The sequence below is a fragment of the Carassius carassius genome, chromosome 25 (genome assembly GCF_963082965.1).
Source record: "Carassius carassius chromosome 25, fCarCar2.1, whole genome shotgun sequence".
Classification (NCBI taxonomy): Eukaryota; Metazoa; Chordata; class Actinopteri; order Cypriniformes; family Cyprinidae; genus Carassius; species Carassius carassius.
In genome coordinates, this window is record NC_081779.1 from 6,276,996 (window position 1) to 6,298,002 (window position 21,007).

General features: G+C 34.8%; 1 protein-coding gene across 4 annotated transcripts in view; it reads left to right on the forward strand.

Annotated features, from left to right (window-relative positions):
- Positions 1 to 21,007, forward strand: part of LOC132103995 (MAP7 domain-containing protein 1-like) — a 34,722-nt gene that overhangs the window by 11,986 nt on the left and 1,729 nt on the right. Inside the window, exons 2-17 of one of the 4 annotated variants that reach the window (XM_059509126.1) lie at positions 2,715 to 2,903; positions 4,514 to 4,582; positions 4,996 to 5,016; positions 7,879 to 8,042; positions 8,820 to 8,928; positions 10,647 to 10,751; positions 14,350 to 14,469; positions 15,382 to 15,524; positions 15,812 to 15,942; positions 16,904 to 17,139; positions 17,298 to 17,580; positions 18,697 to 18,856; positions 20,333 to 20,437; positions 20,570 to 20,617; positions 20,706 to 20,754; positions 20,858 to 20,936. In XM_059509126.1, coding sequence (XP_059365109.1) covers positions 2,715 to 2,903; positions 4,514 to 4,582; positions 4,996 to 5,016; positions 7,879 to 8,042; positions 8,820 to 8,928; positions 10,647 to 10,751; positions 14,350 to 14,469; positions 15,382 to 15,524; positions 15,812 to 15,942; positions 16,904 to 17,139; positions 17,298 to 17,580; positions 18,697 to 18,856; positions 20,333 to 20,437; positions 20,570 to 20,617; positions 20,706 to 20,754; positions 20,858 to 20,936 — 2,011 coding nt within the window. The remainder of the gene's footprint in view (positions 1 to 2,714; positions 2,904 to 4,513; positions 4,583 to 4,995; positions 5,017 to 7,878; positions 8,043 to 8,819; positions 8,929 to 10,646; positions 10,752 to 14,349; positions 14,470 to 15,381; positions 15,525 to 15,811; positions 15,943 to 16,903; positions 17,140 to 17,297; positions 17,581 to 18,696; positions 18,857 to 20,332; positions 20,438 to 20,569; positions 20,618 to 20,705; positions 20,755 to 20,857; positions 20,937 to 21,007) is intronic. The other 3 variants (XM_059509127.1, XM_059509128.1, XM_059509130.1) reach the window with 3 other exon arrangements.

Here is a 21,007-nt window from a genome sequence, read left to right on the forward strand (position 1 = left end):
CACATTCAAAGACAGAAACCTCATCGACCTCAAACAACTGGAGAAACACAGACATGCCCTTTAATCAAAACAGGATATTTTGACCCACGCTGACCTCATGTTTACTCTGTGAGGTCAGAGGTCAACTTTTCAGTGTTAGCTTTAAACTTGGTGTGATGCAGTAGTTATAATTGACACAAGGTTAGCGGCAAATTTTTCAGTAGTCAATCAGCAAACTCTTATTTAAAATTTTCTTTTACATTTTTTTTTTTACCTGTATCATTAGTCTGAAACTACAATTGTTCAGTGTCTAGTGCATATAAGGGTTGTTATAGTTAACAAAAAAATTTACATAACGTAAAATGAACATTAAAAATGTTACTTAAAATAAAATAAATGTTAAAATAAAGTATAAAAAACTTATATTTTGCAACATTTCTCATTTTAATTTAGTTTGACTTGTATTCAAATAACAAAAATAAATGTATTAGAATAACAAAAATTGAAATGAAAATTAATGCATTTATAAAAGACATATTATTAAGATTACACACACAAAGACATATATATGTATACTTTATATATATATATATATATATATATATATATATATACACACACACACATACATAAACAAGTATCTTAATGACACTAAAATAACACTGATCCATATCTTTTAAGTTGAAATTGATTGACTATATTTATTTTTATTTGACAATTGTTTTGTATTAGACGTAAATGAGGCAATATTTAATTTCTAATTCTAATTCTAAATTTGAATAAATTTCCAGAAGACAAATCTGAAAATTGGATAAAGGCAGGTTCAGAAATTCTTCTTTCTCTCTCTCTCTCTCTCTCTCTCTCTCTCTCTCTCTCTCTCTCTCTCTCTCTCAATTTTGAATTACTTCATAAATCAACATCCAGAAAATAAATAAAAAACCTTTGAAATATTGATGCCAATAAAAGATAGTGGTACATCAGAAAAAGTATATTGTAACTGAAATCTAGAGATGATAATATTTAAAACTTAAATGTGTATTTAGATACGTGTGACTTTGATAAGTTTGTTGTGATTCAGAAACATTTGATGCTTTTGCAAATGGTTTCTTCATATAGCTATCGTTTAGCTGCAATTGTTACAGATGAAAATTAACTTTTGCCAATTTTCAACTCCCTCTGCTGAGCAGCGTCTGTTTGAAGCCGAGATGAAGCTGTTGGCTTGAAGCCACCCGCTCCCGTTAAATGCTCTTCATTTTGTCTCTCAAAAGGGTCTCGCTGCTCAAGCAGACCTTCAATGCATCTGAAGCTCTTTTCTGCATCTGATGAGAAGAGAATAAACATATTTAGTCAGCTGTTAAATGAGCAGTCACTACTGATCCTGTTATCTTATTAGATTCGTGCCATGATCATTATCCAAACTCATCTGAAGATACTGCTGGATTTCTGCAGTATAGCATTCGGCTAAGCCTTCAGAAGCCACTAAATCCATTATGTTAAGAATGGGGGAGAGTTTAAGACTTGCATTAAACTAATGAAAGCATTCAGTTGGAAGAGCAAGGCCTAGGAAGGGTACAGTCAACGTTTATCACATATGTGGTATGGTTAAAGGCCCAACTGTTCCTCTAGGCCTCATCCACACCTTTATATTCAGAGAGAAGAGATACACAAGAGTTTAATGATTCTCTGCTGTGTTTCTCATGTGAAAATCCTGCAGGAGGGAGATCATATGCCGTCTTGAATGTATTTTACGTGTGAGTAAAGTGTGAACAGGTTGCTAATGGCCTGCTAATGGGGTTTAAGTGCTTGGTTAGCGAGGAAACATAGTGAGATCATTTCTGCAGAGTGAATCTCTGTGAAAATCTGATACTGCATGCTGGAGCATACTAATGACTGAATTAACAGTCCTGGAGATTCTGTGTTGATGCACACGAGTCTTTGAAATGATGCTGGAGTTGAAATCATGAGCGTGGTTAATGAATATCCGATGCAAAAATTGACCATGAGAACCATAGTTTTAACATTGTTATTTTTATGATTAGTGGAGATTATAAGTTTGTTCAGTTTGTTTGTTTGTTTATTACACAACATTAACAAAAACCTGAATACAGTCGTAAAATTATACGTTTTCCCCCACATCAACCTTTTCTGCCAAAAAATAAATATGTACATAAATGCATACATACATACAAATAGGATCTGCAGAAGTCAGTCTTAAGTCGCTGGGGTATATTTGTAGTTATAGCCAAAAAAACATTGTATGGGTAAAAATTATTGATTTTTATTTTATGCCAAAAATCATTAGCATATTAAGTAAAGATCATGTTGCATGGAGAAATTTTGTACATGTCGTAATTTTTGATTTGTAATATGTATTGCTAAGAATTCTTTTGGACAAATTCAAAGGCGATTTTGTTTATTTTTTTGCCCCCTCAAATTCAAGATTTTCAAAATATTGCCTATCCTAATTAACCATACATCAATGGAAAGCTTATTTATTAAGCTTTCAGAAGATGTATAAATCTCAATTTCAAAAAAATGACCCTTATGACTGGTTTTATGGTCCAGGGTCACATATAGTATTTTATTACTGTATTTTATTACTCTTACCCTGGTAAATCTTTGGTTAGTTTTCAAAGTAAGATTCTAATTTGAAAATTATGCTTCATGTCCTCAGTGTAAATTAATGTTCTTTTTCTTTTCTTTCTTTCTCTTTTTCGTTTCTCTCACTCCTCCAGTTCTCACATCTCCTCTAGGGACGAGCTGCACGCTTCAGAAAGAGAATGAATTGGACAGTGAGATCCTGAAAGCTGATGACACAACAGTCACAGATTCTTCCCTCATAACAGACCCTCCCTCAAAAACAGAACCAATCAAATCTCACCCGAGACCCAGCACACCTGGATCCAACCCACAGACAAAAAAAGGTACAGTATACCACAATGCACACTTTCAGGTGTTGAATATCAGTTTTGTTATATATATATATATATATATATATATATATATATTATATAATTTGTATATAATTCTTATTACATTGAAGAAAAAAACTCAGCCACCTAGCAACCTCCACAGCATCTATCTATCTATCTATCTATCTATCTATCTATCTATCTATCTATCTATCTATCTATCTATCTATCTATCTATCTATCTATCTATCTATCTATCTATCTATCTATCCATCCATCTATCAATCCATCCATCTATTAATCCATCATCCATCCATCCATCTATCTATCAATCCACCCATCCATCCATCCATCCATCCATCCAATTTTTATCTAATAATTTTTATTGTATTTATTTTGGTTTGCTTCTATTTATATCAAATATGTGTAATAAAAATAAAAATATATAGAAAAGAACCATTTAGAATATGTAAATTATACAGTAAAAATACCGTTTTAGATGTAAAGTCACTATTTTGAGGAATGTGTTACTGGTAAGTTCAGTATTACTGTATCACAGCATTTCTTGAAAAATGTACAAATCCTTAATTATGTTAGCCTTATCTTAAAATTACCAATAAACCTTTGGAAATGATATAAATGAGATTTAAACTAGGAGATGTAGAGACATGTTGGACGAATCCATACACCCTCATCACTGTAGACCGCATGTAAACATCCATGTCATCCACTGACTTTAAAAAGACCCTTTTCTAAATTCATCCTAATCGATGGTGGCAAGCCAAGTCATTGTTCATGAAGAGGACGAAACGCTGAAACCCAGCATGGCTGTGCATCAACACATCAGGCGCTCCTTGGGCTGTGTATGTGTTTGGGGAAGATTTGTTGAGTGTTCTCCAACAGTCTTGAGTGTATAAGGCTTATTCGAGTCCTTTTGATAGTGGGCGCTGGGCAGACCGGTTGCCATGGCAACAGTTTGATTAGCTGGGAAAGGGTTGCATGTATAATTCATTACAAGGAGGACACGGTTAACGAGAAGAATGGATAAATGAAACACCGATGCATGTGTCTTAATGAGCATCCTTTACATCAGAATACCTGACTCGCCATATTTCTCTTCAATGCCTTGGGTAAAGTACCTCTGCAGTTAAAGAGCTGGAGTCCCACTTATCTTGATTGAATCAATACACTGTTGAGGCTGAGAAGAAAATGGAAAATATCAGTTACAAGCCTCTAATTTGTCAGGGAAGTGAAATGAATGAGAGAAGTAGCTAATAGACAAATTACTCAGCATATGTCTAAACTACCGTGTCAGCCAGCTCTCATCAGATTTAAAGCACAATACTTTATCATTTTTTCCATTCTCTCTCTATTTCTTAGAATTATAGATGTTATTTTAGCTTTGTTACCTTTATGACTACTTTGCAAAAATGAAAACGATACATATCAGCCAAAATAATCTGAAAACATGCCCATTTAATGTTGGTCTTTCATTTGCATTTCCTACTTTTGCATGGTATTTTATTTTTGCAAACGACATACCTATATCAATGTCAATTTTTGTGTAATTTAAAAGGTATGAAAATTACATTTTAAATCATTATTTGCTTTTTCCTCAACAGATGGGATGAGTTCAGAGCAACGGCAGAAACAGGCCAAAAAGCGGCGAGAGGAACGTGCCAAATATTTGGGTGAGACTTCATAAACACAGCTTTTGTCCCAAGACACGTTCAGCCCTGTTGCGCTAATGATATGTTTATGCCACACAAAACATTTATCTTGTAGTGACTAAAGTATATCTCAATATATATATATATATATATATATATATATATATATATATATATATAATACATACACACACACACACAATTGAAGCTACTGGGACTAAAGAGTCAGCGTGAGGCCAAATAATAATTAACCCAATTATATACTATTCTCATGTGTAATTAGGTAATCAAACGTTAACTGCCAGCCAATACAAGGCCAACTGGTTTCTAATGATGTTCAGCGAGACACATTTCTGTGAAGTCAGCAGCATCATATAACGGTACAAACTGATGTGACTGACAGATGTGCTTGTGATTTGTGTTTACTGCTGCAGAACAGCGAACCCAGGAGCAAGGTAAGATACGCCATGTGATCAATAATTTGATTAAGTGGATCATTTCCATTTATTTCATGTCCTTTACTCATGGAGTCCTTTTGTTTTTCTCCTTTTGTTGTGTCCAGTTTGACTTAGTATTTCTTTATCCACAAATAAGGAATATTATTTTAAATCCGTCTTCTTTTTCCCCCCACTGGCTTTCTGTGATTAATATAAAACAACTACAAAATGTTTACATCTATTGCAATACGTAAAGAATGCGTCCCATGCTACAAATGATTATGAAATACATGCATATTTGATCATTTCCATGTGCACCAGGCTTCATAAATCAATGTATTTCTTTATCCACAATTAAAGAATATTGTTTTAAATGAAGTGAAACTTTTGCTTTGCTTCCTTGTGCAAATACGTATTCTTTTTTCCCCCACTGGCTTTCTGTGATTAATATAAAACAACCCAAAAAATTTAACATCTATTGCAGTATGTAAAGAATGTGTCCCATGCTACAAATGATTATGAAATACATGCATATTTTATCATTTCCGTGTGCACCAGGCTTCATAAATCAATGAATGTGTCTCATGTTCCCAATTTTTAACTATCTGATAGATCCCTACAGGCACAGGGTGAAAAATGTGCCATCATTACAGTTCATTTAGCCATGCCTCTGTCTCAGATTAGCTTTAATTATGTTTGCCATTAGCATGATTAGCCTGCTTGGCTATCAGCTCACTTTCAGCTGTAGAGACGCAGATAAACTACAATTTCAAGTCCAGCCTTGCCCCACAGCAGCAGACTTTACATAAAGGATTTATTGTAGTTTGGGACGAAATATCTTGACAAATGCTGTGTATACAAAGACCTAAACCTGGCTTAGCTGTTCGAACGAAGTCTGGCTTAGAGCCGGATTGTTGCTACACACCGAACTGCATTGAGTATAAAATCTATTTTTCAGTGCGGTCGCACTGTCATATAGTATATTGTATGAAACTAATAGGATTATCGAACGCTGTTTAGCTCACTAGCGGTTCACTGCAGCTAAGACCAGTGGTTTAAAATGAAGGCTGAGATCATCTTACTTTGAAGGATATAAAACAGAATTGTTATATAATTTATAAAGGATTGAAGGGTTTTATGTAATTGGATTTAGAGAAAGTCAGAATAACACATAAATGACTTCCTCAGAGCACAAACTTCATGCCTGCTACACAGTTTTAACATTAACATTATTATGCATTATTAATACTCAGGAAAGCTAAAAATTAAATTGTGAAACTGAAATGTCCTAATTTTATGTAGTAAAAAAGCTATATAATTAAAATTAAATATTTTATATATATTTATAATATATATATGCATATTCTCAATGCAATTCAGTTCAAAATATGATTACACACACACACACACATATATATATATATATATATATATATATATATATTCAGATTTTTCAAAACACACCATGGTAGCAATTTGCTACCACATTGTACTTCTCCTTTTTAATTAAATGGTCTAAAAAGATTTAATCAACACAGGCCTTCCTCATTTTTCTCTGTTCAGATTTTATGACTTATTTGTGTTCAGTGAACTTCCCAAACCCTCTAACATGACTTTATCTGAGTCACAGCTCATCTCATTATCGAGTCACTGCATTTCCTGTGCAGTAAAGCAGATGTGCCTTTGAAATGAAACAGGGTAAAGTAAATACAGTTGGTTGCCACTCATGGCTCTAAAGCAATGTTGTGAATGGAAGCAGTTCCTTTGTGTTGGTATTCCTCAACTCATTTCCCATCTGGACTGCTGTGTGTGTGTGTGTGTGTGTAGAAAAACAGGAAATTCCAGTGTGATGTCTCGTGTGTTCCTTAAATCGGGACTGTGAGCAGAATGCATCCAGCTGCCACATAGCATGCTCGAGGTTTAAAATAAAGATCTTTGATTGGTTTTTAATTGTTTTTGAAGTGAAACTACTGAATCCACATGAGAGAAAAATGCTGTTTTATTAGCAGTTTTGTTTTCCTTAAGCAATGGATTTTATAAATATATAAAAAAAAAGTAAATCAAAAGTAAATCAACTGCTGGGTGTGCAATTATTAATGTTTAATGAAGTCAGTTCTGATTATAGATTCACATGAGATATTTTTTATATTTCATTTATTTCTGCAAGATATAAATTTGATTTGTGCTTAATTAAGACTTTTCTGAGGTTTCCTGCTTTTCAGATGTTTTTCCTGAGAAAAAGACCCATGTTATTTTGCATCTCTTTGAGGATTTCTGAAAAGATCTCAACGCCTTTTAATATGCTCAGAAGGAATTTTAAGTGTAACATATGAGGAAATACACTTAAACAAATAGTTCAGTAGTCAAAAATGAAAATTTGCTGAAAAATTAACTCACCCTCATGTCATCCAAGAACCCAAACCAAGTTTGTTTCTTCATCAGAACAGATTTGGATAAATTTATTGTTACATCACTTGCTCATCTGATCATCTGAAGTGAATGGGTGCCATAAGAATGAGAGTCCAAACAGCTGATAAAAACAACACAATAATCAACAAGAAAATCATCTGAAGAGGAAAGCTTTGTGTTTGTGAAAAAGTTGTCTAATCTGAATCAGGAGAGAAATATGCACAAGATCAAACTGTTTATAAGTGAAAATAGTCCAAACGAGTAAAAAAAATAATAATTTCCAAATCTGTTCTGATGAAGAATAAAAAACTCATCTACATCTTGGATCCCCCGAGGGTGGGAAATTTTCAGCAAATTTTCATTTTTGGGTGAATGATTCTTTTTAGATGAAATGTGATTGAGAATTCTGACAGAAAATGACATGAAATATAGCAGGCAGCATTACTCAAAAACTCTCTCTGTTCCTCTCAGCGGCCAAGAAAGCTCAGTGGTTGGAGAAGGAGGAGAAGGCACAGTTTTTGCGTGAGAGCCAGTTGGAGGAGCGCAGAAGGAAGTTAGAGGAACAGCGACTGAAGGCGGAAAAACGAAGAGCTCTACTGGAGGAAAAACAGAGACAGAAACTAGAGAAGAATAAGGTGTTGGGGAGACGCGGTGTGCTCAGAAAATGAGGGTTGTAGGAGGACAAACTAACTGCAAACATAATGTTCCTTGAGAAAGCATGACAAAATATTATAAAGATTCAATGCATAAATTATTTTCAAGCTAAACTTTTCACAAAAAAGCATGTTAAGTTTCAAATTATAGGCTAAAGCAATATTCATGCAGTATTCATATTCAATTAAAAAGTATGGGGTTAGTAAGATTTTATTATATTTTTTTCACTTTTTTTCTTTCTTATATTCAACAAGGATGTACGAAATTGGTCCAGTGCCACAACTGTTTTCAACACTGATAATAATAAGAAATGTTTCTTGAGCAGCAAATCAGTATATTAGAATGATTTGTGAAGGATCATGTGACACTGAAGACTGGAGTAATGATGCTGAACATTCAGAGTTGCATGATGGAAATATATCAAAATACAAAACAGGCATTTTAAAATGTAATATTTTTTAATAATATTACTGTTTTACTTTATTTTTGTTCAAATAATTGCAGACTCTGTGCGCACAAGAGACTTCTTTATAAAAACATCAAATAATTCCACAAAATGTTTTAACAGTAGCATATACTGCTAAAAATGAAGATGAAAATGGTTTGAGGCTTTCTGGTTATCAATTGAATTATGTTTATAGTTATACATTTGATGATGAACTACAAATTAACTACTAAATGAACTTCTGTACTGTTAATATAAGCAAGATTTTATTAAGATAAAAAATGAACCACAAGTATTGTCTTTTTCTCTGCAGGAGAGGTATGAATCCGCCATAAAGAGGTCAACCAAAAAAACGTGGGCTGAGATCCGTCAGCAGAGGTGGTCATGGGCCGGCGGCTTAAACCAGACCTCCCGCAGAGAGAGTAAGTGTCATTAGTCAAACTTTACAGCCTCAGATGACTTTAAAATAAGAACTGGAAAATATCATCAACTATACTAAGGAACTTAAAGAGGACCTGATATGAACATGGAAATTTCTTACGTTGACACAATATTGAATTTGACTTCAGCAGAGTTTGTTTTGTGTGGTCAGTATGTTACTGCTGTAGATGGGTAATAGGTGTCACCCTCTGGTTATGATTTTGTTGACTTAATTAATATAAGTTCATCTTGTCATCAAAATGTTAGGGAAGAAAACCATCTTACGATAACTTGTTAATCATTGGCATGAACATCATTTCTATGGTTTATTTTGGTTTTTCTTTGGTTTTTGTATGTGTTTGTTCTTTAAAACCAATTGGTTTAGTCTAGTGTTGTAGTAGCTTTGCTGGATGTGTGTAGATAGAGGACTGTGATATTTTCTCTTTCTCTTGTTAAGGTGTGACTGTTTTCAATATTATTAAACCAAAGAGGTTAAAAGAGATGCTATGATGGGATTTTAAAGGGAATGTAGGCTACACCAAAAATAAAATAGTTTTTTCCCCCTCATGTTGTTCCAAACCTGTGTGACCTTCTTCTGTGTAAATTTTTTTTAGAAAAATGTTAATCAAACAGATTTGGTGACTGTTGACTTTTGTTGTATTGACAAAAGAATACTGAGATAATTCTCCTTTTGTGTTCCACAGAATAATGAAAGTGGTGTTTGGAATTAAATGAGGGACAGAATTTGTATTTTTGGGTGAACTATCCCTTTAATGTCACAGTGACAGGTGTTGATATGTCTGCTGTATGTATGACATTGATTGATTAGAACATAAAGATAAGAAGTCTATTCTTTTCCTTGTAAGTTTAAGTGTCTGAGGTGACCAATGGTGTTATGTTGCATCACTCAGTCCTACCCTTTTGAAAAGACCAGATCAGACAAGTATGAAAGTCTGGTATGCTGTTTAGAGTTGGTAATGATGGATGACCAGCATGGTTTTTATGGTTAAATTAGTTAAGAAGCCTAATGTGGACACCAGCATGCCATGCTAGAAACCATCCTCCATAAGACATCACATGCTGGAGATAATGCTGGTCTTCTCAGTAGGATAGCGCTGATTTATCTAGATACTCAATGCCATTCAAACGTTTGGGGTCATAAAGATTTATTTTATTCAACAAGGATGCATAGAAGCGATGAAAAGTGACAGTAAAAACATATAATGATAGAAAATTTTCTAATGAAGTATAGTATCAGTTATCAACAGTGATAAAAAGAAATATTTCTTAAGCAGCAAATCAACATATTAGAATGATTTCTAAAGGATCATGTGACACTGGAGTTACGGGTGCTGAAAATTCAGCTATGAATCACAGGAATAAATTACATTTTAAAATATGTTCAAAGAGAAATCTGTTATTTTAAATTTGCAATAATATTTCACATTTTTACTGTAACAAAACAATCAACCCTGAAACTTTTGAATGGTGCTGTTCTAGTCAGCGTTCATGTAACTTTATGTTGTTAGAATTACATGGATTGAATGTACATCTTAAATGTACGATCATGATACATGATCACAAGTTGATGTAAAAGTGACCCGCCTCCTCCAGCTCTCCCTCTTTCCCCATTCCTTCGGGAAAACCAGAATCGCGCTCCCTCCCAGCGTCGCTCACGGGGTCAGTATGAACGCTCTGCTCTCTGTGTTGCGCTCTGCAGGCAGATGCTCGGCCTCCACGGTCAACCTGCCACGGCAGATGGAGCCTGTGATTAACAACAGGCTGTCCAAGTCCTCGGCCACTCTCTGGAACTCGCCCTGCAGAAGTAAGAATGGAGCGCCTCTCGCGTTTCACCTCCAAAAATCCCTCCCTCCAAACCCTCGTCTAGTTTTTGGTTATTCAGTTGTGTTTTTTTTCATCAACTACTTTTGATTTGCTCATTTCTGGTGGCCTGCTTGCCTGTGCCTGTGCCTGGTGATCAATGGTCATTCTCACACCTTTCTTATTCACTTCCCCACCCAACAACCCCCTCGTTTTTGTGTTGCATCGTGGGTAATCTCTTCTTCCGTGCACCTTTTGATCAGTGCTCACATTGTTGCATTATAGTCTTTAATGGTTATTTATTTGTTGTCCAGTAAGTGGTGGCAATATCTATTTTTATTTCATTATTTTTCTTTTCTTTGGTGTGGGTTTGTAGTGCTGGTGGTTGGTTTTTTCCTTAAGTGTGTGATTTGAAAGGCTGATTGTTGATCAGTGATAATAAAACAAAGGACTGATAACTAAGTTAGGAGATTAGGAGGTGAGATATTAATGTGATTCTATGATCATGAATCATTAATGTAATCAATGTGATCATTTTTATGGTTTATTAATTAATATGAATAAGTGATGTTGAGTGCTAAACACTTCAAAAAGGAGTATGTCATATTTTTAACAGTATGTGTATGTTATGTTTATTTCCACAAGTTTAGTCCAGTCATTGGAAATAAAGGTTATTTTCCAAATTTTTCTTGAGTGTCAAATTAAAGACAAGAGGTCAAAATGGAAAATCAGTTTGAACAAATTGCATTATGAGATACAGTTATTAGTATTCTACACACCAAAAGTTAGTATGCCATCCTGATCCTCTATATGCATAATTTACACACTATAGAACCTGCAAAAATGGCAGTAGAATGCTAGTTATACTGAACATAGCCTCATTTGAAGTTTCCTGTCCGGGGAAATAATAGGTTTTCTACAATGCTGACATCCACATGCAGCAATACGTACCAGTGATAAGTCAGTAAAACTGTGGCTATGCAAATGTGTATAAATCAACATAATAACAGCATTGTGCACCGCATGGTAACCGTGGAGCTAGCTCATGGTCTGTACTTATTTCCCTGTCATTAGAGAAGACCACTAATCTCTAAAAGTTCACTTTTTTCTGAGATATAATATTTGGGTTAAACATGCTTTAGCTAAAGTGTAATGCTGTTTGAGGTTATTTTTTTGCATCTTGCTTCCTGGAAATACCACATTGTGTATCAGTTTTTAGAACATATAGTATAAAGATTGTTTCGAAGCAAGAGTTTATATTCTAGATCGTGATCAACCTTCTGTTACAGTACTTCAGGCAACAGCACAGTTTGCCGCAGTGGGGGAGAAAAAAAGCAGCTGTTGCCTAGCAACAGCCAGTGACCAGCCGTCACGAAGTGTTGTAAATTTTCTTGTGTGTCAGATCTGAGCACCACCTTGTTGCTATAAAGAGCACAAGGGTCTGGTATTATACACAGTATTGTTTTAATGTTGTGTGATTGCAATTATGACATCCAGAGTGTGTTTGTGCCTGAGTGGGAGAGTGTATGTGAGTGTTTGTGGGAGAAAACTGAGACCACAGATTCATTTCTTCATCACATAACTTGTTTTTGTGTGACAGCACACACTTCATTTTAATGTGCTCTCAGATTATTAACACAACAGCATGCCATAATTCCCAGAATAAAACCAGTTTTAACACGTCTTTGAACCCATGAACCATTTATTCTGGTAAAAGAGTGCTGTTCGTTGAAAGAAAATTCATAAATGAAGTCTCTTAAGTATCTAAAGCAATGAGATCAAATGGAGAGCAAAATGTTCAGATTTGTCTCCTCTAGATCTCAATAATATCTCAAACTATGTTTAACTTTGCCACAGATACTAAAGTTTGCGTTCAAAAGAACTCAGTATGAACTCATAGTCGCCCATATGTCTTGCCATCTACAGCATTTAGAAGTTTGGGGTCAGCTTTTTAAATGCTTTCGAAAGACGTCTCTCATGACTGAATTTGTTTGATCAAAAATACAGCAAAAACAGTAAATATTATTACAAATTAAAATAACTTTTCTATTTGAATATATTTTAAAAGATAATTTATTTCTGTGATGCAATGCTAAATTTTCTGTATCAGTCTTCAGTCACATGATCCTTCAGAAATCACTCTAATATGCTGATTTTGCAGCTCAAGAAGTATTTCTTATTATTATCAATGATGAAAACAGTTAAACACTGATTAATAATTTTGGATTTTATATTTTCTTTCGAGATTCTTTGAAACAGAAATCTTTTGTAGCATTATTAATGCTATAAATTTAAACGTGTCCTTGCTGAATAAAAATATCATTTTTTTACTGACCCCAATCTTTTGAATGGTACGTAGTATATATAAATGATCACTGTGTACTCTACATGTATGTCAGTGACTGACTCTTGTGATTTTTAGTTGTCACAAGACATTTTTAGAGAAATGTACTTAATGAGCTCCTAATGAGCTAAGAAAGAGCAAACTTTGATCAACGAAGCATCAAAGTCTAACATGCTTAAGCATCTGCATTCTTGATTTAACCAGCATGAGTTATAGTACTGGTTAAATTCACTAATTAAATTGAAACTTCAGATTCCTTGAAGTTACATTGAGCAAATAATCAAATAAAGTGTGTGAATGTGAATTTAAGTAAGTACTGCAATCATAATTCACAATTGTGTAGGTTATGTGAATTAGAAGTCCACAAACATGTCCGGATTGTGAAATCGCTGTCAGCGTTCACCAGGCGGGAAGGAAGTCGACCGGAAGTTGAAGTCGCCCGCGTGTCGCCATCTTGTAGCAGAACTTCACTTGCGTTAGCATCCCATTGACTCCCATTCATTTTGGCGTCACTTTGACAGCGAATAACTTTACATCTGAGGCATTTAAAGACTCCATTTGTCCATTATTTAGTTCTAAAGATACACGACAATGTATAAAGGGCTCCATTACCTTCTGTGTTACATTATGGCCCTGTAGAAACAGTTTTTGTAAAAATAGGCTAACGATTGCGTCATAACCACTCGACTCTCTGTCACACAGTAGAGAAAGTACCGTACAGACAGGAGGAGAAGCTCACAGGCAATCGGGGAGACGTCAAGAGAGAAGCCCATAGCTACAAGCCCTGGCGTTACATTTTAAAGTACTATAGAAAATAATTAATCAGAATACTTACTCCTGCTCACTCACGCCAAAGAACTCCCCGCTCAAACTCGCCGTCTCTGCAAGATTAACAATGGCAGTTTGCACGCACAGCTACTAGAAGATTTACATCTGTCAGACAGGTTGCTGACGTCATCAAGCTTAGTTTGAGTCTGCGCGTCAGAAACGGAAGTGCTAAAAATCGCTAAAAATGGGTTTCACTTGTCTCAATTGAGTTCCAATGGGGTCGCTGTGTCCATTTTTTTTTACTGTCTATGGCGTTCACTCAGCAAAGGGCCATGAGGATTCTGCTTCCAGTAACAGCGGCTCTGATTGGTCAGGCATCCTGTTACTGGATGTAACACTCAGCCGATTGGATGAACCCTTACTTCGGCCCTCTGTTGAGTGACCTGCAGTGTCCTCATGTGTCGATGCTAACAGCGCCCTCTTGTGTCAGCCCGCAGCTTGCGTCTGAGCCCGTGGGAGAGCCGCATCGTAGAGAGGTTGATGACCCCCACCCTTTCCTTTCTGGCTCGCAGCCGTAGCGTCGCCACCCTCCAGAACAGCAGCGACCCCCGTGAGTTACACATCACACACATTTAACATGTCAGGAGCTTAAAGTAATGGTTATACACACCACATAATACACGCACACCCATGTAATGAGTATATTTTATTAGCCTCAGATTAACATGATGCAATTTAAATTCCCAGCTTAGTATGTACTATTTTTGTTTGATGAAATTGAGACTAACTGCATATTGCACAGTATGTAATATTATAAAACTGAATGCACTTTTATGTTCATTATGTATTTTAAACAGTAAGATGCTACATTGTTCCCACATGACCTCATTACATACCTGCATATAAACAATTATCATTTTGGAAATATTTTATGTTGTATTTTTATCCAGTTTTGTGTAAAACTGCCTTGAATAAAAGCAAAACTAGAATAATAAAATTTTTAGTTGATTTATTAGATAAGAATGATAAGGTGCTTTGTTTGTTTGTTTGTTTTTGTTTTTTTACTCCATTTCAGTATCTGGGCATTTTATTCTTATAGAAATGTTTATATAGAAATATATATATATATATATATACATACACACACACACACACAATAGTATGCTAGAAGACTGTTCTGAATATAACAGATCATCTGAATGTACATTGTTTTTCAAAGGTTTGGGGTTACTAAGATTTTTTTCAGCACTGATAATAATAAGAATGAAAGAATGAAAATGAAATGAAAATTCAGCTTTGCATCACATAATTAAATTGCTTTTTAAAATGTATTAGAGTAGAAAACAGCTATTTAAGATTGTAATAATATTTCACAATATTGCTGTTTTTTATGTCTCGCTGAGCATAAGAGACTCCCAACCCTAAACGTTTGGACTGTAGTGTATGATCTCAGTTCAGTCTGTAGTTTTTTGTACAACAACAACAAGTGAGTGTGTCTAAACATCTCTTGTTCTGAATTCAGATCAGTCTTCCCGCTCTGCATCTGTATCTCCTCTGACGCCGTGCTCCCATCATCATCCTCACCAGCACAGCGCTGAACGCTGGAGGGTCTCAGCCAGCACACCAGATATCACACAACGCCAGCTAAGACGCAACTCTACACCGGTGAATCCATGCACTCAACAACTCACTCACAAAAGCAGAATCATTCATATAGTAATGCTAATATGTACTACCATTCAAAAGTTTGTGGTTTCATTTCTTATTGTTTTTATATAGCAAAAGGAGTAATATTGAGAAAATATTTTGTAACCATATAAATGTCTTTAGTGTCACCTTTGATCCATTTAGTGTGTATAAATAAAAGCATTAATTCTAAATTACTTAAATAACGAAAAATCCAGTTTGTCATGATTTGAATGTGGAAATTATCGATCACTGTTTACTTTTAGTTTGAGAAGAAGAAGAAAGAAAAGAAAGAGAAAGAACGAGAGAATGAAAAGGAGAAATGCGCTCTGTCTAAAGAAAAAGTGGAGAGGAAGAGACAGTCCCAATCCATAACCAGAACGAAAACAGAAGCCAGGTGTCTCTCTCTCTCTCTCTCTCTCTCTCTCTCTTAAACACACACACACACACACAGTACATGCTTTCTAAGGTTAAATGACTGTGCGCTCATGAGCCAGAGAGTGGCTCTGCTCCAGCTCAGCAGGGGTTCTAGCAGGCTGTAGGCTCTTTACAAGCCTTTGTGTTCAGTTACTTTGTGGAAAAAGTGATAAATTTGCCATTATAGCAGTAAAGTTGTACTCCACGGCAAGCAAATATATGTCAGTGGGCTAAGTAACATAAACTTACGGTAATTAAAGAGAAAAAAGTATGTATTTTTTCTTTGTTTAAGCTTAAACACATCATTTTAATAGTTTTCTTCAAGAAGGCAAGATTATATATCTTTTTTTTTTGTGGAAAATCTATATTGGAAATAAAAAATGAATTAAATGATAACTTAAGCTGAATTTAAACTGAAACTGAAAAAAATAACTAAACAATAATATAAAAAAAGTTTTGACAAAAGCACATTACAAAATTACAACAACAAAAAAACACCTACAAATTAAATTTACAGAAGAAAATATCAAAATAATTCAAGATAAAAGTACTAAATAACTAAGTTATAATATTTTCAGTGTTACCAGAAATCCAGCCCAAATATCAAAGCTAAAAGAACAGCTTCATCACCTAAACAAACTACAAAATAAAACTAAACTAAGCAAAGTAAAAAATAAGAAATGTTGCCTTGGCATCCACTTAAAATAAGTTGAAATTAAAGCTAAATAGTAAATAAAAAAATACATTTAAAAATTTTGAAAAAAGCACATAACTGAAAAACAAAAAAATAATAGGAAATTAAATTAAACTGAAAAGTTAAAATATACAAATAATGTAGGCCCAATAGAAATTGAGACAAAAATACTAAATAAGAAAATCCTTTTTTTTGGTGTTGAAACCAAATTTGTATTGGTTTATATTGGGATGTGTTCTGTTTTTAGCCCAAATATCAAAGCTAAAAACAGAGCTCCATCACCTGCAACGCCCAGGAGTCGCCCTCTCTCCCCCAATCCAGCGGTGTCCCCCAAACCACCCTCATCTTCAGCCAGGACTCCTGGCACCAAGACCCGGCCCAAACGGGCTCAGACTCCCGTCCGCGTGCAGCCCCCAGCCGTTGCTGCTGTCTCCATGGAAGCCAAGGAGCCCCGTCAGGCTGACCCTCCCAAGGACACAAAGAGTGAGTGTGATGTCATGATGACGGGCGATGAGAGGCATTTGCTTTCAGATAAATCAGTGTGACAGTAATGGTTTTAAAAGACTTTAATATGTATAAATGAAACATATGCTTTTACTCTTCTTGATGGCATTTTCTCCTGGTTTTTTTTTTCTGTTTAGCTGTCCTCAGTGTTCCTGACATCATCGTCTCGTCTGCACCGGCCACGCCCCTCACTCCCTCTGCACCAATCACAGCAGCTCCTCAGACACCAGAGGTGGCCAATGTGGCAGCCACAACTTCCCGATCACTCTCTCCTGAGCCTGGCCCTCCGATCGCCAAGCCCTCAGCTGGGACCAATGATCCCGAGGAGGCGGCCCGTGTGCTAGCAGAGAAGAGACGTCAGGCCCGTGAGCAGAGAGAGAGGGAGGAGCAGGAGAGGAGAGAACAGGAGCAGAAGAGCAGGTCAGCTGGTTACAGACTTCTTAAAAAAAAAACTGGCCACTTAGAAAGATACAGCTTGACTGACATTTAAAATGATCACAGCTGGGTCATTATCATTAGTTAAACTAAAAGTATTAAAACATTTTTGTTTATCGAAATAAAGCTGAAACTAAATAAAATATGAATATTTGAAAATATTGTGTATTTGGAAAATTTCGAAATATGTGATATTTGAAAAATATGAAAAATTTGCTGACTTTGCAACTGACTGAAATAAGTTTTTTGAAGGGCTGATATTACTGTAGGCTACTTACTGGAAATGAACACTAACATTAAAACAAAAGAAATATTAATAAAAAAAAAACCCTAACAACAATGACAAAAGCACATAATAAAATTTCTAAAACTAAAATGAAAATAAAAATAACTTTAAATATAGAATAAAAGCTAATTGAAAATATTAATTACAGACTTTAAAGTAAAATAAATCTATATGTAAATAAATCTCGTTAACAGAGTTTCTGTCATTTTTAAACAGTGAAGTTCCAGGACCTTTCCAGTTGTTATGATTATCAGATATGAGGTTTTAAAATGATTTTTTAGAGACTCTGCTAATTCTAGCAGATTAAATATTTTATATCTGATTATATTTACATAAATAATTAAATATAATAAATATTTAGTATTACATTTTTTTTTTAATTATTAAACTGTGACTTTTACATTTATCAGACCACTCAAACAATTGATAGGTGTTCCCTCTGAGCAGTAATATTTTAGTATCATTTAAATACTATTATGATGTTTATTCATATTTTGCATTAGTTTTTAGTTTGATATTTTTTGTTCTGTTCATTTTAATTTTAGGTAAAGTTTTAGTACAGTTTAGTTTAGTAAATTGTGTGTTTTTATCATTCTAAGTTTTTTTTTTTTTATATCTTTATATTGTAGCTTATTATTTCAGTTTTAGGTAATTTTTTGTACATGAAACTAAATGAACATGAGAAATGTGTAACATTTTTATATTATATTTCATTTGTTTTTTTCAAGTAATAAATTTTTTTATTTTGATTTAGAGGTGTCGACTGAGAGTGACTAGTGGTCTCTTGATGCTTACACTGCCTCATCTTCATTCAGAGCACTGCGTGAGGAGCACTCCAGACGTGAGGAGGAGGAGAGGAGGCGAAGGGAAGAGGAGGCGCGCTTCATGGCAGAGCAGCAGCGTCTGCAGGAGGAGAGGGAGGCGCAGGAGAGAGCCCGAGCCGAGCAGGAGGAAAACCTGCGTCTGCAGAGACAGGTGAGCAGCGCTTCAGGGCTAATCCAGATCATTATGACAAGCTTAACAGGTTTTAGAAGATTTTAAAAAGCTCCTTTTAGTTTCCACTTTCACTGGCTTCAATAATATTCATTTAAATGATATATTTGTGGCATATGTTTTAGTATACATTTATATGCTTTGTTTAATATCGATTCAAAATATGAAAAAAATTGATTTGCTTCTTTCGCCTATTACCGAAATATTTTAAAATCCATCAGTCTTCAGTAAACTCATTTTAATACAAAACACCTTCAAGGCATCAAGGTGACCGAGGCACAGTCAGATAAAAGGGCATTAGCTTGAGTCTCCTGCGGTTCACGTGAGCCTCCGGGCGACTCTCGTCTCATCACAGACGAAGCCTGTGGTCTGGTCTGATTTGATCATGCAGGACAGGCCTAATGGCTCTCTGGACGTACAAAGCTCATCTGTGGTGTCTGAGCAGCAGCAAAAAGGATTTTCTCAAGATCTAAACTGTGAGCGAGGACACAGATGTACAGTTAGGGTGACCATATGAGCCATTTTCCCAGGATCGATCTGCACAGCACAAACAGCCAAAATCTGGATATTTTAGGCAATATAAAAATCCTTGCAAGGACACGTCCTGGGAAAATGGCTTATATGGTCACCCTAGTACAGTACATAGACAGATTGAACTTGATGCCACATCTGGCTTTAAACAATTAAACTAAAGCATTTTTACGATGCAATTTAATGGATTTATGCCTATGATTCAGTATGTATATCATTTTCTGATATGCAGTTGAAAGGTACTGTGTTTAAAGGGATCAAATAGAGGGAATATTTGGCCGCTGCTTCCCCCTTGTGGTGGAAAAGTGAAATTAAAACACATTCTGTTTGTTCGAAATAGTGAAGTTGCAAACTATATATATATAATTTTTTTTTTTTTTACATGTCATATCTTATATTCAATACATTACTTGGCCAAATACTGATGTGATTATTATGTTATTTTAGTATTATTTATATACTTTCAAAGTATTTATTAAAAATTTGAAATTTGATCTATTATGTATTTACTTTCGGTTTTCATTTTAATTTTAGTTCAAATTTTAGTTTGAGTTATTAATTTTAAGTAATTTTAATAATTGTTTTTAATAATGTTTTATTTGTCATTTTTTTATTCATTTTTTATACTTCTATATAGCTAAAAAAATCAGTTTCAGTTTTTTAAAGCAATTTTAACACATTTTATTTTTAAGTTTCTTAATTTGTAATATTTCATCTAATATTTATATTTTATTTCAGCTTTAAGTATAGTCAACATTTATTGAAAAAATTTTAATGGTTTAAATTTTCGTTTTAGTTTTTGTTAATAATAAAAACACTGATGTTGCCTCAGTACCATCTCATGCTATCATGTTGTAGGGTAATTATGGGTAATTTAGAGATGTATAATGGATATATGGGTAATGATGTTTCATGTGTCTTTTCCAGCGAGAGGAGGCTGATTCCAAAGCCAGAGAGGAAGCAGAGAGACAGAGGATAGAAAGAGAGAAACACTTCCAGAAAGAGGAACAGGAGCGGCTGGAGAGAAAGAAGGTAAAACTAGAGACTCTCAAATGCATTTAATGAGAAAAAAAGAATATCATTGTTTTCTAGGAGAAACACGTGAGACGTTAAAGTGATTTCCATTCCTGTGGGTTTGACTAACGTCTGTGTTCATCTTTCTAGCGTCTGGAAGAAATCATGAAAAGGACTCGTAAAAGTGATGCAGGACAGGTGGGACACATCTGTGTTTTTATTAAGTCTGAATTCATTTCACACACAGAGAAAGGAAAATGAACTTGCTTTACTTGTTTCTTTGCAGAAAGATGTTAAGAATCCAGCTCAAGTGAACGGCAGAGTCTCTGACAGCGGTAAAAGTCCATTTGTAGTGTGCATGCGATGTTACACTTAAAATGAAATGTAAAATTTAAGTTTAAATGAAAAATATAATGCTGTTATTCTCTTGTCTTGCAGTAATTCAGAAAAATCCCTTAGAAACTTTTCATAGTGGTCTGACAAATTTGAACCAATCACAAGGAGACGTGAAGACGAGGTAAAGTTGCACAATTTGGCCTGATTCAAAATGTACGAAGAGATATTATGCATGTTTTGTTGTTGTCAGCT